Source organism: Columba livia, chromosome 16, assembly GCF_036013475.1.
Source record: "Columba livia isolate bColLiv1 breed racing homer chromosome 16, bColLiv1.pat.W.v2, whole genome shotgun sequence".
NCBI classification, from domain to species: Eukaryota; Metazoa; Chordata; class Aves; order Columbiformes; family Columbidae; genus Columba; species Columba livia.
In genome coordinates this window covers 6,076,006-6,092,124 of record NC_088617.1, presented here as the reverse complement: position 1 = coordinate 6,092,124, position 16,119 = coordinate 6,076,006, and the positions used below count along the sequence as shown (strand labels likewise).

The window sequence follows — 16,119 nt, the reverse complement described above, 5'->3', positions numbered from 1 at the left end:
TGTGACAGCGGCGGGGCCAGGATTCAGGTGGGGATGTTGTTCTTGCCTGCGCTGCTGCTGCTCGATTTAGCTGGGGTGTTGGGTTTCCTGGAGAACGGGCAGGGTCTGGCTGCACATGGAGCCTCCCCAGCCGTGAAAAGCAGAAAGGTTAAAGTGTGCTGAGAGTTGTGACAACCGTGTCGCCAGGGAGCCGGCGTGCCTGAGGCTTTGCCAGAGCCCCGGGACAGGCTGTTTCCCACTGCAGCCAATGCAGACTCTGGCTTCAGTTCCTGAATGGGGAGGAGGAAAAAAAACAACCTGAGAAGCCTTGGTGGTGGTTGGTTTGCTGTGTGCTCTGCAGAGACCCAGGGCACAATGCTGCTTGTTGGGGTGTGGGTTTTATGACTGAGGCATCTACAATCCTGGTGTGCAGCAGCTATTGCCCTTTGACACTAAATCTTTCCCCAAGGGGAAAGTTTTCAGCTTGTTTCTCTTTGCCCACAAGTGAATCTTGTCTTGTAACAGTGCCAAACCATGGGCCACTCATCCTTCTCCTGCAGTTCCTTTAGAGAACCACTCCCATGGCTCTGCAGTGTCTGCTCTGAGCTTTGCTCCCTCACATCGTCCCAAGGCCTGGACACCAACCCTGTCTCTCAGGTGACGTGTGACATTGCCAGTGCCCCCAAAGGGCTGGGGAGCTCCCAGCAGCTGTTCCAGCTCTCCTGGGAGGGTTTTATCCCACCTCCCACTGCACCCACTGGCCCCTGGAGGGGCCACGGCTGCTCCCCTCCCTGGCATGTGTCTGTGCTCCTTCCAGCCGGGGTTGTGGAGGGTGCAGAGCCATGGGCTGGCAGAGCGGTGGCAGCATGTGCCTCAAGTGACATTGGTGGCCTCCAGGTGCCTGGCAGCCCTTGGCTGGAGGAGGGGGGGAGGCAATTCCAAGCTGTACCTTGGTGATGACAGTCGGTCAGCAGAGTCCCCACTGCCCCAAGCACGATGTCTCGCCAGTTATTCCTACCGGCATTTCCTGCAGAGGCCAAGCTGGGGGGACTCGCTCGCCATGGGGGCGGTGGCCACGCTGGGGACAGACAGCGCAGGTGTCATGGTACCCGAGAGCCAGAGATGCTCCAACATCTGCAAATACACAACTGCGTTGGCACTGCTGGGTGGAGCCACGTGCCTGCTCCTGTGCAATCCCTCGTGGTTCTCGTCACATTCCAGGTCCGGATCTCAGGCAGAGGGACACGTGCCAGAACAGGGGCACAGCCATGTCCCCATCCTCGTGTATCTTGCTCTCAATGCCACATGTGAGACACGTGGCATTTTCTCGTGCACAGAAGGTGGTGGCTTGCTGGGAGCTGGGGTTTTACAACACGGAGTGGTGCTGTCCCTGCCTGGAGGGTGTTGGGCTCTGCTCCCAAGGAACCAGCACCAGGATGAGAGGAAATGGCCTCAAGTTGCACCAGGGGAGGTTGGGGTTGGATCTTGGGAACAATTTCTTCCCCAAAGGGCTGGAAGAGCTTCCCAGGGCAGTGGTGGAGTCACCATCCCTGGAGGAGTTGAACAGATACGGAGATGAGGTTCTCAGGGACGTGTGTAGTGCCAGGGGTGGGTTAATGGTTGGACTTTGTGATCTTGAGGTTCTTTTCCAGCCAAAGTGATTTTGTGATTCTATGACACTTTTGCATCCTTCTGGGAGCTGCTGCAAGTGACATGTGTGTTGCTCTTGTGTTGGTGGCCTCAGCTCAGCCTTGCAAGTCCCAGGTGGGAGCAGCTGGGCAGGACTTGAGCTCCATGTGCCCATGGGATGGAGAGCTCGGGAACACAGACCTCAGCTCCTCTGTTTCTTTCCCTGATCCCCCAAATGCCTCATTTTGTTGGAAGCGAGTCTTTTGACTGGTTCTGGAGCAGGCTGCAGCTGCTGCTGTGCCTGGCTGCTGGTGGTTCTGTCTCAGACCCCAGCAGTGGTGCCAAGCTGGGGGTGCCCTCAGTGCCACATTGTGCCCCTGCAGAGCTGCTGTCCCCAGGGACTGGCACCAGTGGGCAGAGCCGGCCAGAGTTCAGCAGCACTGGGGGTTGACACTGGCTGCTCTGGGCCGCCATCCCCATGGGGTGACCAGTGGCCACTCTGTGTCACCTGTGGACGCCTTGGAAGCACTTGGACCCTGCCTGGTTGGCCAGGCCACCCCTATGGGATGTTTTTGAGGTGCTGCTGTGGCCAGTGTCCAGTCATGAGGCAGCTCTGTCCCCTGCCCCGTGTCTGCGTGTCCCTGGTCCGTGGGGACAGAGAAGAGTGGCGTGTCCTTTGAATGGGTTCCAGCAGCAACAGGTGCTGGGAAAGGCGAAGCGGGACGGCTCCCGCTGCTGTAAAGGATCCTCCTCTGCCCACACTAATCCGGCTCCGTTACACCCGGGATAGAAGGGGCTGCTCGCTCGGGTGCTGCCACAGTGCAGATGCTGCTGTCCTGACCGCCTGCTGCGCTGGGACACAGGTGAGGGGGCTGGGGGGTCCCCAGGGCGGTCCACGTTGGGCACGACATGGGGGGGGTCCCGGGGAGGGTGGAGCCCCCAGGCCTACGAGGGACTTGTCTGTCCCTGTGGGGTCCACATGCTGAGCTGTGAGACATGGGACTGCTCAGCTGGGAACCAGCTGCTTGCAGCTCCTGTCTCAGTAAGACTGGCGAGTGACTCCCCTCTTACTGGGATGGTCACTGGTGGGTTTAGTCCAGGGCTGGGCTATCCTGGCCTCTGTGCAAGGGGGGTGTTTTTGGACAAGGTGATGGGAGGTGGCTGAGCAGGGACAAGGACTTGTGGAATGGGCAATGAGCTGGAGGGGACATGGTGGCAGATTGTGCTGGCAGCCTGTGTGGGTACATGGGCAGGAGCAGGTCTCCTTGGTGGGGACTGCTTGAGCAGGAGCTGGGGTCACCACTGGGCAGGGGGACTGGCAACACTGGGACTGGGAGTCCCCATGGCCCCTGAGGTCCCCATGGCTCTCAAGCTGCTGGTGCGATTGGCGGTGGGCAGCGGTGGGGCCATGCGGGGATGCTCACCTCGCCTGATCCCCACCACCAGCCTGGGGCTGGAGCTGCCATCTCCTGTCCCACCGTGGGGGGACTTAGTCTTAAATTGTCGCCCTGGCCGTGCTGGCTGTTTGCACGCCAGCCACCCCATGGCAGTGACAGGTGCCGGCGTCAGGCCATCGATCAGTCACCGTGCAGCAGATAGATACATGGGCACCCCAGCTCAGTACCACCAGCCCTGGGAGCTGCTGCCTGCGTGGTGGGGATGTGATTCCTGGTTTCTGGCTGTATAGCAGCAGCTTGTCCCTCTCCTGCATGTGCAGACTTGCTGCCCATGTCCTGCTGTGCTCCTCTGTGGGGCATTGGGTCTGGGGATCCCTCAGCATCTCTCTTCTCCCCCACAGGAGCCTCGCTGACCCGGGAGCCCCGTGGGGCAGCCACCTTGTGCCCCGGAGTCCCCATGGAGCGGGGCGGTGGGGTGGGCAGCATGCCTGGCACTGGGGGGGCTGGTGGCACAGCCTCCCCTGGAGCAGAAGCCAGCACAACCCAGCCGGTCCCAGAAGCTCTGCAGGCTGCCCAGCCCCAGGCGGGGATGGCAGCGCCCACGGAAGGGACAGTGGCGGCTGCCACTGGGGTGCAGGATAAAGGGAAGGACAAGGCTGGGCAGCAGAAGGCTCCAGCAGGTGCTGTGGTGTGGGATGGGGCACAGCCAGAGCCTGGGGAGGCAAAGCCTGTGGGAGCAGCTGGAGGAGGAAAGGTAGAGTCCGCTGGGGAGATAACCCTGACCGCTCCGGAGCCCGGGGATGGAGGGATGGCAGCGGCAGGCAAGGAGGCTCCAGCTGTGCAGCATGGCAGAGGGATGGCAGCATCTGCCGAGGGGAAGGTGCTGGTGGCCGCTGAGGTTCGAGATGGAGGGAAGGATGAGCCCGGGAAGAAGGGTCCAGCTGTAGGAGAGCCCAAAGGAGGACAGGCAGAGCCTGTGGAGGGGAAGGGCCCAGCTGCAGGAGAGGCTCAGGATGGAGGGAAGGACAAGCCCTCGAAGGATCAGGCCCCTGGTGGGTTAAAGGCTGAGGGTGGTGGGAAAGCGGAGCCTGCGGAGGGGAAGGCTCCGGCTGCAGCACAGGCAGAAGGTGAGAAGGCAAAACCCGGGGAGGTGACGGCCTTGGCTGCACAACAGGCTCAGGATGGAGGCAAAGAAGAGCCTGCAAAGGAGAAAACCACAGCTGCTGAAAAAGGTCAGGATGGAGGGAAGAAAGCTGTAAAGGCAGAGAAAACCCCTGCTGATAAAAAGCCTGCAAAGGAGAAGGCTCCAGCTACTGTAAAGGCTCAGAATGGAGAGAATAAAGTAGCAAAGGCAGAAAAAGCCCCAGCTGCAAAAAAGGCACAAGATGGAGGCAAAGAGGAGCCTGCAAAGGAGAAAGGCCCAGCTCCTGCAAAGGAGAAGGCCCCAGCGGCTGCAAAGGCTCAGGATGGAGAGAAGGCAGCAGCAAAGGCAGAGAAAAGCCCAGCTGCAAAGAAGCCTCAAGATGGAAACAAAATAGAGCCTGCAAAGGAGAAAGCCCCATCTGCTGCAAAGGTGCAGGACGGAGGGAAGAAAACTGCAAAGGTGGAAAAAAAAACAGTTGCATCAAAGGCTGAGAATGAAAGCAAAGAAAAGCCTGCAAAGGAGGAAACTCTGGCTGCTGCAAAGGAGAAGGTCCCGCCTCCTGTAAAGGCCCATGATGGAGAGAAGAAAGCTGAAAATGTGGAGACCCCCATAGCTACAGCGGAGGCCACGGCTCCTGTGAAGGCTCAGGGTGAAGGAGACAAAGTGGCAAAGGTGGCGGGGATGCAGAAGCAGCAGCCGGCAAGGGCCTCTGAGCCACCCCGTCCAGCCTTGCTGCAGAGCCTGAGCTGTCCGGCCACCTGCCAAAGGTACCCTGGGATGGGGTCCCCTCTCCTCCCTGCACCCTGAGGAGCCCGGGGTCCCTCTGGGCTCAGGGGGCTGCTGGGCTCTGCTCATCTCCCACTCCTGTCTGCAGGGAGGAGCCCCCCTCACTGGAGACAGCAGCGCTGGAGCCGATACAGGAGGAGACCCCGGCCGTGGAGCCGAGAGAGGGTCTGGCAGAGCCTGGCCCTGCCCTGCCAGCCCTGGGGGATGTGCAGCCCCTGGAGTCCCCTGGCCCCTCGGGGAGCGCTGATGCCCCCCAGGAGAGGACATTGCCCGGTGCCCCGGGGCAGCCCCCCCATCCTGCCGGGGCCACGGAGCAGCCTGGCCCTGGGGGGGAACCCTCCTCGACAGAGGCAGAGCCGCCCCCCAGCCCCTTCCTCACCCCTGATTTTGGGAAGGAAGATCCTTTCGAGATCCTGGGTAAGGCTCTGTGCTCTCTGCCGTGTCCTCGCACTCCGGGACCCTTTGTGGGGTGGCAGACCGGGGTCCCCCATGGCCCTGCCTGTGCTGTCCCCCTACGCTGCTGCCTCAAGCTTTTGGCTTGTCGCCTGCCCGGTGGCCTCCGAGCTCCTGTTTCACTGTAAACAGGGCTAAAACTGTCGCGTCCCCTCCCCAGGCTCCCTCGCTGCAGGCTGGCACCGTCCCCAGGGCTGGGGCTGCCCGCGAGGAAGAGGAGCCGGGGAGTGACAGCCACCGCCTGGCCGGTGGCAGGGGACAGCGTGTCCCCGAGTGCTGCTCCGCTGTCCCTGCGGGGATGGCAGGGCTGGGGCTGCACCCTGCTGGGGGACAGTGGGGGGCCCGGCGGGGCCAGCGCCTGCTCTGGGGACGGGCTGGGTGCGGGGGGCATGTCCTGGGAGGATGGGAAGGACGTGGTGGCACCGAGGGGTGGTGGCCTGGAGAGGGCGAGCGTGACACGCGGGACGGTGGGGAGCGGCGGGCGGGTGTGGGAGCTATGCAGCAAAGTGTGTGCTGTGCAACTGGGTGATACTGCGGGGCAGTGGCAAGGGACTCGGGGGGTTCTGTGCGTCCCCTGCAGCAGGCAGCCGGGAGACGCCCATCTGCAGCTGAGAAACATCGATTTCCAGCTGGGCACTTGGTTCCCGGCAGCACCCCCCAGCCCTGAACTTGCTGGGCTTTGCCACTGGGTTCCAGCCATCGCTGTGCCTTGGGGTAGGGGGTGTGTCCAGCCTGAGGCACCCCGGGGTTCCCAGCCGGGCAGCCCCCCTCTCACCCCTTTCCTCCCTGAGCAGATGACGTCCCCCCGCCACCAGCACCCTTTGCACACCGCATCATCACCCTGCGGTCTACCAGCGTCAGCTCCCAGTATGACCTCAGCTCCAAGGACATCCTGGGGGGGTAAGGTGGGGTCCCGAGAGGGCGTGGGGTGACCGATGTTGCCCTGACACTGCCCTGAGCTGCCATCCAGCCCGGGCAGTGGTCCTGAGTCCCTGGGACCTCTCTCAGGCAAGATGGGTGCAGAGGGGAGTGTGGGGCAGCACCCCAGAGCCATGTGGGGTCCCGAGCAACCAGGGCGGGTGATGGCATTGGCTTCTCTCCCTATTTCCCTCCCCAGAGGCAAGTTTGGGGAAGTCCACACATGTATGGAGAAGCAGACAGGGCTCAAGCTGGCGGCCAAAGTGATCCGGAAACAGGGTGCTAAGGACAAGGTGTGTCCAATGTCAATACGGGGGGCTCCTCCTGGCCGTGGTGCCACCAGCAAGTGGCATGGCCATGGGGGTGGGTGGCAGTGCTGCGCCTGGCGTGTCCCCAGTGCTGTCATGCTGCTTGTCCCTGTGCTGGTGGCTGACACCCTGCACTGCCATGGGGCTCCTTCTACAGGAGATGGTGTTGCTGGAGATCGATGTGATGAACCAGCTGAACCACCGCAACCTCATCCAGCTCTACGATGCCATTGAGACCCCCCGGGAGATCATCCTCTTCATGGAGTTGTGAGTGCCGGGGCAGCGCTGGGGGTCTGCAGGGTGGCCAGGGGGGCTCTGCAGGAGGGGGACACAGGGCAGAGGGCCCCGGGTGACCCCGCAGTCCATCCCCATGCAGTGTGGAAGGCGGAGAGCTCTTTGAACGAATCATCGACGACGACTACCACCTGACAGAAGTAGACTGTATGGTGTTTGTCCGGCAGATCTGCGAGGGCATCCGCTTCATGCACCACATGCGTGTCCTCCACCTTGACCTCAAGGTGCGGGACCAGGTGGTGATGGCAGGGGCTGGGGTGACAGTGGGTGACAGTGGCTGCTCGTGGTGATGGGGGAGGTCAGGGCGTGGGGGGGCAGTGGGTGTTTGCAGCTACCAAAGCTGGGAGCACCATGTGCTGGCCTGACCCTGCCGTGCCCATGAGGGTAGCACGTCCCTGGTACCAGCCAGCTATGGGAGGGGTGTCTGTGGGTCAGTATCACTCTGGCTCAGGTCAGAGACCCCCTGTCCTGCCCCTTCAGCTGCCAGACCCGCACTCTGGCGATGTCCCCTCTTGGCAGCAGGTCAATGGTCTCCCTGTCCCTACAGCCTGAGAACATCCTCTGTGTCACTGCTACTGGGCACATGGTGAAGATCATCGACTTTGGGCTGGCTCGAAGGTGCTGTCTCTCCCCCTCAGCTCTGTCCTCTCTCCCCATCTCACCCTTCAGCTCCACACATCCCTGGGTTGTGAGGAGCCCCAGGACCCACTCAGGGCTGTGGCTTTGGCCCCGGCTCTCTCTGTTTGGCACAGGAGGGCTGGGGAGGGCAGCACCTGCCCAAAGACGTTTGGGGGAGCAGCCTGTCCCCTCCTGCTGACTCTCCCCCCACTTCCAGGTACAACCCCCAGGAGAAGCTGAAGGTGAACTTCGGCACTCCTGAATTCCTCTCTCCTGAGGTGGTCAACTACGAGCAGGTCTCCTACTCCACAGACATGTGGAGCATGGGCGTCATCACCTACATGCTGTACGTAAGGGGTGCGGGGGGGCTGCCAGCACTGTGCTGGCCTGCGGGGCAGAGTCCCCCAGGCCTGGAGCCATCCCCAAAACACATGTGTGCCCCAGGCACCCAGATGCTGGGGGGACAGGTGGGGCTGGGGGGAATAAGGGCGTCCGTGACTGTAAGTGCAGGCAGGAGTGCAGCACCTCTACATGCCACCTCCCTTCTCCCTGCCTTGCTCCCTGGGGCACCCACAAGCCAGGTTTGCTCTGTCCTGGGGGGTTTTGGAGGTGCCACAGCCTGAGGGCACCTGGCCCCTCACCCTCCTGCATCCCCAGGCTCAGCGGCCTCTCCCCCTTCCTGGGTGACAATGACACTGAGACACTCAACAATGTCCTGGCTGCCAACTGGTACTTCGACGAGGAGACCTTTGAGAGCATCTCCGATGAAGCCAAGGACTTTGTCTCAAACCTCATCATCAAGGAGAAGAGGTGCGGGGCTGGCAGCGGTGTGGGGGTCCTGGGGTGGGTTTCCCTGGAGCTGTGTTCTCTGGCTACCACATGCTGCCCCCTGCACCAGCAGCATCCCCCCATGTCCTGTGCCAAATGGGGTCCTGCCCTGGCCACTGTCTGTCCGCAGCAGAGCCCTGTGTCCCTCCAGGATCCCCCCCCTGCAGGTTTTAGGGCTTTTGGGGGGCTGGAGAGGAGGGTGGCTGGGGGACAGGGGCTCAAGCAGGGGTGACCTGGGCTCTTCTTGTCCCCAGTGCCCGGATGAGTGCCGGCCAGTGCCTGCAGCATCCCTGGCTCAACAACCTGGCAGAAAAGGCCAAGCGCTGCAACCGCCGGCTCAAGTCCCAGGTGCTGCTCAAGAAATACGTCATGCGGCGGCGCTGGAAGGTGCGGGGCCAGCAGGAGGAGGGGGTCAATGGCAGCTGCTGGGCCTGCCCGCCTCTGCCCATCCCAGCAGATGGTGTTTGAGGTGGCTCTGTCTGTTTGTGCTGCTGGCAGCTGGGACACAAGGGCTGGGGACACCTGAGCCTGCAGGAAGGGCTCCCCAGCACCAAGGTCCTTATGTGGGTGAGACCTTCCTCAAGTGTAGGTGTCTTTGTGGTGGTTTCCCCAAGTGTACGTTTTAGGGACGGAAGGGGTGTAGGGACTGTGAAGGGGATGATCCCCAGCGTCAGCCCTGCACTCCCACACCATGGCTGAGGGGGTGCCTGGGCAGTTGCCCTCCTCCCCAGCCCCAAGAGCAGGGTCTGACTCAGCCTCTGCAGTCACAGCCCTCACAGTAGGATCAGCATCTCTCCTCTCCCCCTTTTACAGAAAAACTTCATTGGGGTGTGTGCTGCCAACCGCTTCAAGAAGATCACGAGTTCGGGCTCGCTGACGGCGCTGGGTGTCTGAGCAAGGGCTCCCGGGGAGCCTGAGCTGTGTGTCAGCCAAGGCTGGAGAGGAGCCACTCATGAGGGTCCCACATCACTCTCGCTCCTGGATGGCACCAGGGCCTTGCTGGAGTCTTTGCTTCACAGCACAGGGGCTGGGGGCCTGGAGCTATGTAGCCCCCTCCCTGTGCATGCTGCTGCCTGGTGGCTGCTCTGGACTCTGGGGTGTGTGCTGTACCCCTGCTCTGTGCCACTGTCACTGCCACCATGGATCCTGCTCTGCTATGTCCCCCGGGCTGCTACCCTGCCCTGGCACCCAGCAGCTGCGGGACTGCTCCAGGCCAGGGCCCCCACAGGGCTCTCTGCCTGCACCTGCAGCTGTGGAGCTGCTCTGCTGAGCTCGTCCCACCCCCGGCGCCATTGCTGTGCCAGGTGGATGCTGGCAGTGCCCTCCAGGAGCTCCAGCCCTCCCTCTGCCCATCCAGCTCCTCTTGGGATTTCCTTGGACTGCGCGGCCGCTCCTGAGTGCTGGTTTCCCATCCCATCCCTGGCCCAAGTACGTGATGCCTGACCCACAGCACCTTGGCTCTGCTCCCTTTCCCGGCCTCGGAGCAGTGAGGCCACACTGGCGCGAGCCGCCCTGCATCCTCGCTGCTCCCTTGGACCCAGGATTTGTGCGTTCTGCCTGTAAATGCCGCAGCCCTGCCCCCACTGGCACTGGACCCCGAGCTGCCCAATCTCCCTGCCCGGTGTGGGGATGCTGGGGGGCAGGTGTGGACCCTCACCCTGGCGCTTTGGCACTGGAGCCGGGGCTGAAGCATCTCCTCCCTGGTGGGGTGTGCGGGAGTGGAGCTGGCCCTGAGCTGCTGCTCGCACAGGAAGAGAGGAAGTGGCGAGGATGATTCCAGCAGCATCCCCAGCTGGGAGCCAGCAAGGGAAGAAGGAGGCTTTGTGTTCATCCTGCCCTCCCTGCCCTTCGGCTCTGCCAGCAGGGGAAAAACACAACCTCTGCTTCACCCGGCCCCGCCAGATCATGATGAGCGAGGCGGCCTAATGCACAGCAGCTGGACCGCGCTCCTGCGAGCATCGCTCCGGCCCGACCACCAACGCACAGGAACTGCCTCGGCCGCCAGCTCCCCCCGCTGTGTGCGGGGGCTCCCGGGGACCGGCCAGGCTGGGGGAGGCAGGTTCTGCCCCCGCTCCTCTGCCCTCATCCCCTTCCCTCTGCTCCAGCCCCTTGAGGCTCCCCAGGCTTTGCAGCTTCCAGCCGTGCCTGCTGTAAGAGGGGATGGAGGGGTCCCCCTGCCCCCAGTTTTGGCTTTTGCCATGGCCGAGCCCCCCCACGGCAGGGCTGTGTGTTTGCTCCAGGGCTGCCTGTGCCCTCTGCCTGCTGGAAAATCCCTGGGGAGAGACAGGGGGAAGCACAGGTCCCCTGGCTGCAGCAGATGAAGGGGCTTCAGGCTCATCCCCACCAGTCAGGGGACACGGCTTGCCGGGTCATGCCCAGCTCTCATCTTCTTGTAAATAAATGTACAGGTCTGCCCGCAGGCTGCGCCTGCCCCACGTCCCTGGGGGCTGCTCCTAGCCCCCTCCCTGAGCCACTGCTCCCTCCTGCCTGCAGAAGCTGTGCAGCCGCAGTCCGAGGGCTGCAGATAAACCCAGAGGGGATGGGAAGAAGTGTCTTGTCCCTGGGGTGGAGGGGATGGAGCGGGGCCCCAGCCGTGTGGGGGACAGGGACCCCCTGGTGCATCCCAGGCAGGGTTGTACGGCTCATGGTGCTGGGGGGAGGGGTCCAGTCTCTGCACCCTGCGACCAAATCTGAGCACCCCAGTGTGCTGGGGGAAGAGGGAGGAATGGATGGATGGACAAGTGAATGGATGGATGGATGGGCAGAGGTGTCCTCACAGCTCGAGCCTCTGCTCTCATGGGGTGGGATGCCCAGGCGAGGGCTGGTGGGGGCCAGTGGCCCCCTGCCCCGGGGGCTGCAGCCAGCCCTGAAGCAGTTAACCCCATGGGCGTCCCTCCTGGCCGCTTCCTGCCGCAGCCCTTGGCCGGTTCCTGTCGGTGACCACCCCGCAGGCCTGGACGCCAGTGCAGCCCCATCTGGTTTGAGTTACACTCCGCAGCGGTGACGTCTCCTTCCTGTCTGGCCCCAGGAGCTGCGTGTCGCCCCAGCAGCTCACGGGGGCTGCAGAGCCCTGGTGCAGGGTGGCCCACGCAGCTCCCAGCCGGGCTGTCACCCCCGTATGCTCCTGGCCCCCCAAGCCACCCAGGTGATTGGATCCTGAACACAGCCCTGTGTGTGCACAGGGATGCATGGGAACCCCTGGTGCCCTGAGCACAGGGTAGGGGACCCCCACATCCCAGTTTGGCTTCCCCAGCCTGCCCCCTCTCTCTCCCCAGCACCCCACAGTGACACCTATGGTGCCTCCATGGGGGCTAGAGCAGCTGGACTGTGGGGCTGACACCCCTGGAGCAGCTGTGGTCCCATCCTGTGCTCCTGGCCGAGAGGCAGGATGGGGAGCGAGAGCATGTGAAACCCCAGGAAGGGGACCCATCCTGCTGGGACCGATGAACATGGTGACAGGGCTGGTCCTGGTCCAGCACGAGCAGTGGCACCCTGTCCCATCCCTCTTGTGGGGGGTACTTGTGCCCCCCCAGACACACAGCACAGTCTGGGGTGTGCGTGTGTGTCCCCAGCATCCACCACAGAGCCCCGAGTGCTTGCACGGAGCAGTCCCTCTCCCCCACCCCTGCTTGCACCCCATCCCCGTGGCACCCCTTTGGGCAAGAGGCCTCCCAGGCACGGCAGGAATGGGAGCAGGCAGGGGTCTGGTGCTATCGCTGGGAGGTCACCCCATGCCGGGGTGCAGGCACAGACCATGCTGGGAGCGGGCAAGCAGGCTGGGGCCAGGCCACCCACCATGGCCGGCAGCAAGCCAGGGAGGAGGCAAGGCAGGGAGAGCAGCGGGTCCATGCCGGGAGCACCAGGAGAGCAGCCGGTCCTGGTCTGCATGCCCAGGTGGTGGGGATGGTCAGGCTCTGCAGGACGGGGTCTCCATCCCCAGGGGCTGCGACTCAGGGTGTTGGGATGCATCATGCACTACCACGATGCTCCCAGTGCTGGGACCCCGACCCAGGGCATCGCCAGAGCTGCATGTTCCCAGAGGTGGCGGGAGCCAGGCGGGCGATGGATCTGGACACGCTGCGTGGGAACCAGACAGCCCCTGGGCACGGCTGCGACTCCGCTTCCTCCCGCGCCCCCGGGGACTGCGAAGGAGGGGGCTGAGGTCAGAGCGCTCGCCGCTGCCGCGCCAGAGACGCCAGCATGATCTAGATGCTCAAATATTGTTTTCCACTGGGGAGGGAGAGAAAAAAAAAGGGAGAAAAGAGAAACCTGGGACTGAGTGGCTGTCCCTGCTCTGGCGATGATGAAGGGCGGCCCCCCCTGCCCTGCCTGGGCCTGGGATGTGGCCATGGCCCAGCAGCGGCTGTCTGGGGGCCGATAACAGGGCTGACGCGGCAGTGGTGCTGCTGGTCCCTGAGTGACGCCAGCACTGTCCCTTGGTGCCAAGGCGGCCCCTGCAGAGACCCCTGGGACTGGCCAGGCTGGGGTCCCACTAGCCTTGGGGGGCTGGGGGGTGGTCTGCCCACAGCATGGAGAGCCCCACCAACTCAGCGTCCTCCTGCTGTGTCCACCTTGGGGCTGGCTGTGCCGTGGAGTCTGGGCATTGCTGCTCCTGGAGTCCAGCTCCCAGCCTGGGGGGGCAGGCTGGGGGCACAGGCATAGGTGCAATGTCCGACTTTGCCAGCATTGCTCTGGCCCTGCTCCAGTGCTGCAGAGATGCTGGCCTGGGTGTCCTGGCAGTGCCAGGTCCCAGCCTGGGGCTGTGCGGGGATCTCTGCCCACTCCAGTCCCCATCAGCTCAGCCAGCCAGGGCAGGTCCTCGTGCCCAGCCCAGTGCGGCAGCGGTGACTCAGCCGGTGCCTCCTCACCAGCAGCTGCCCGGCATGATTCAGGTTGGAGGAATCCACTTTCTCCAGCCATTCCCACCACAGCCGTGGCCCCTGGCACAGCCCAGCTCCGGGTGTGCCCCAGCCTCGGGGTGTCTGCTCCCCCTGAGCAGGGACACAAAGGAGAGGGAGACCTGTCCCCTCCAGCACAGAGCCCCCATGTTGTGCCCCCACCCCACGAAGCCCCTGCACTCCTCTCCAGAGGCTCCTCAGGGCCCTCTGGATGCACAAGCAGGACCATGCGCTGAGGCTGGTGCCAGTCATACTACATGTGGCACTCGGGGCAAAGCCGGGCACCTTGAGTGGTCCTGGGCGCAGGGAGGCAGCGGTGGGGCCCTGCAGGGGTTCACTCCTGCCACAGGCTGTCCCCCTGCCCCTCGTGGATGAGGTTCCTCCCTGCCACCTTGGGACAGGGCTTTGGGGGCTCCTGGCTAGCATCACAGCAGGACCCTGTCCCCAGCATCTCCCAGGGATGCAGGACTGGGATGCGGGTGCCCTGACCCTGGCTGTGACCCCTCACCCCACAGCCTCACCATCCAGCCAGTGAACACCCATGAGGGGTCCAGTGGGGAGGAAGGGTGCACTGGGTGGCCTTGGAAACGTGTGTCCCCCAGCCAGCACCGGGGGCAGAGCTCCCCAGCTCACCCTGCCCGCTGCCCACCCGGAGCAGGCACAGAGACGACAGAAGCAGCATTCGGGAATGTTCTTTATTCAGTGCTGGGGGTCTCCTGGTGGGGCCAGTCCCTCACTCAAAGAAGAACATGCCAGGTGTCCGGTAGAGGCAGGGGGGCAGCCCCAGAGCATAGCCGTTGCCCCCCTGCAGTGGGATCGCACCCCCCAGCCCCCATGGCTCCTTTTGCTCACCAGCCCGCGGCCCCACGGCCCCGAAGGGCGGCTGGCGGGGGGCGGCTGGGGCTGGGGGGGCCGTGGCCAGGAGATGCTCCAGTGCCGCACCACATGGCCGCTCCTTCACGCAGAAGCTCAGCGCCTGCACCCGGCACTGGTAACTGCCACCCAGCGTCTCAGGCCCTGGCCGCCCAAAGGAGCCAAAAACGGGCAGGGGGGCCTGCGTGTAGCCCTCCCCCTCCAGGAAGCAGGATGGGGGGGCCTTGCCCGTGCCCAGAAGGGTGCCAGGGAACGTGGAGGACACCTGCCCAAAGGGCTGACCTGCCCCCAGCCCAGGGGCAGCCGCCTCCTCGCCCGCCAGCTGTCCCGGGGGGGTGCATGGGGGGGCCGGGGAGTCCTGCGGGGGGTCCCTGGGCTGGGAGGGCAGCAGAGCGGGCAGCAAGGTGGGGTGCGGCACTGGGTGCTCGCTGGGCAGCGGGTACTGACCTGGCCGGGGCAGCTGCAGCGCGGCCGGCAGCCCCCCAAAGACAGTCTCCTTGGGTGGGCGGCTCTCGGGGGGGGCGAAGAACGGCCCCTTGGGCTGTGGCGCATCTGGCAGGTACAGGCAGGGCTGCCTGGCCTTGGGTGGCTGCCGTGGGGCGCAGGGCTCAGCACATCCCAGCACCCCAGCATCCTCCGGCAGTGCTGGGGGGCTCAGCATGTTCCCCGTAGGCGCTGGTGAGGTGTAGCCCCCCTCCGCTTTCCCCTCCTTGGGCAGTGGGGTGGCTGGTGGCCCCCGTGCCCGGTGCCTGGGTGGCTTCCCACGCCCCTCATCCCCCTCGTTGCCTGGTGTGTCCTGGAGACCCCTTTTCCTGGTGAAGCGCCGGCGGCGTCGCAAGAAGCTGCCATTCTCAAACATGTTGTAGCAGTCGGGGTCCAGGGTCCAGTAGTTGCCCTTGCCTGGCTTCTTGTCGTCGCGGGGCACCTTGACGAAGCACTCGTTGAGGGACAGGTTGTGGCGGATGCTGTTCTGCCAGCCCTGCTTGTTCTCGCGGTAGAAGGTGAAGCGGCCCATGATGTAGCGGTAGATGCCACTGAGCGTGATGCGCTTCTCGGGCGCGCTCTGGATGGCCATGGTGATGAGAGCGATGTAGCTGTAGGGTGGCTTGGTGGCCTCAGGGACAGGGAAGGGGCCACCGGCTGGCTCGGGGGCCGGTGGGCTGCGCAGTGCCGTGTCACCGACAGGGATGTCCGGCTGCATCCTCCTGCCGCCCACGGCCCTGCCGCGTTGCTGCCGCTCTCGCTCTGCTGCATGGCCCCAGCACGGCCCGTTAAAACCCGCCAGCAGCCCAGCCTCCCGCGCCGGCCAGCGAGGGGGCGGCCAGCCCCTCCTCCCCGGGGCTGTCCAGGGCGGAGCGGGGCTCCAACGTCCAGTGCTGGTCCCTGCGGACAGACGGACGGACGTGCCGCCAAGGCCTGCGGCCAGCAGCCAGCAACTCCGGGGCTGGCAGAGGTGGGCAGTGCTGGCCAAGCCTCAGGCATGGCCCCTGGCCCCTCCAGCCTCTCTTCCCATGGGAGGTTCCCACGACCTGAGTCTCATCCTGTCCTGCCCACAGTCGTGCTGGGGATGGGGGGCTGAGACAGGTGCTGCCAGCAGTGCTGGGGCTGCTGCAGCCCTCAGCTCCCCTCCCGTCCCCTGCCCACCCGTGCCACAGCCCCTGTGCCCAGGTTGGTGTTGTGCCGGATACTGTGTGCTGTGCTGGATCTCTGCACTGTGCCAGGTCCCTGCACCCTGCCCAGCCCGGATGTGGTCCCCAGGGCACAGCATGGCCCCCACATCCCAGGAGCCCCTTCACCCCACTCACCAGGGGAAAGTGAGGCACGGGCAGCAAGTGCCTTTGGGACAGGCTCCCACACTGCCAGGACAGCAGAGCAGCTAATGGGCACCTCACCACTGCCTGCACCCCTTGCCAAGGGGCTGGGGACCATGGACAGGAGGGACTCATGCATGGCAGGGGGTCAGCTCACGCTGTGCCCCAGCTCAGCTCCCCCAA

At 64.3% G+C, this 16,119-nt stretch overlaps 2 protein-coding genes across 2 annotated transcripts; one reads left to right on the top strand and one right to left on the bottom strand.

The window, feature by feature from the left end:
* The first annotated feature begins 2,321 nt into the window (after positions 1-2,321).
* MYLK2 (myosin light chain kinase 2) lies at positions 2,322-10,774 on the top strand. The gene is made up of 12 exons (XM_065032112.1): positions 2,322-2,471; positions 3,407-4,916; positions 5,024-5,352; positions 6,183-6,288; positions 6,506-6,599; positions 6,772-6,881; positions 6,991-7,132; positions 7,456-7,526; positions 7,744-7,872; positions 8,184-8,336; positions 8,609-8,741; positions 9,168-10,774. The coding sequence occupies exons 2-12, from the start codon at positions 3,463-3,465 to the stop codon at positions 9,246-9,248; spliced, it is 2,802 nt and encodes a 933-aa protein (XP_064888184.1). The 5' UTR covers positions 2,322-2,471; positions 3,407-3,462; the 3' UTR covers positions 9,249-10,774.
* A 3,154-nt stretch (positions 10,775-13,928) lies between these two features.
* Positions 13,929-16,016, bottom strand: FOXS1 (forkhead box S1). The gene has a single exon (XM_021281698.2). It carries the CDS (start codon positions 15,324-15,326, stop codon positions 13,986-13,988), a length of 1,341 nt encoding a protein of 446 aa, XP_021137373.2. The 5' UTR covers positions 15,327-16,016; the 3' UTR covers positions 13,929-13,985.
* Between the last annotated feature and the right edge of the window lie 103 nt (positions 16,017-16,119).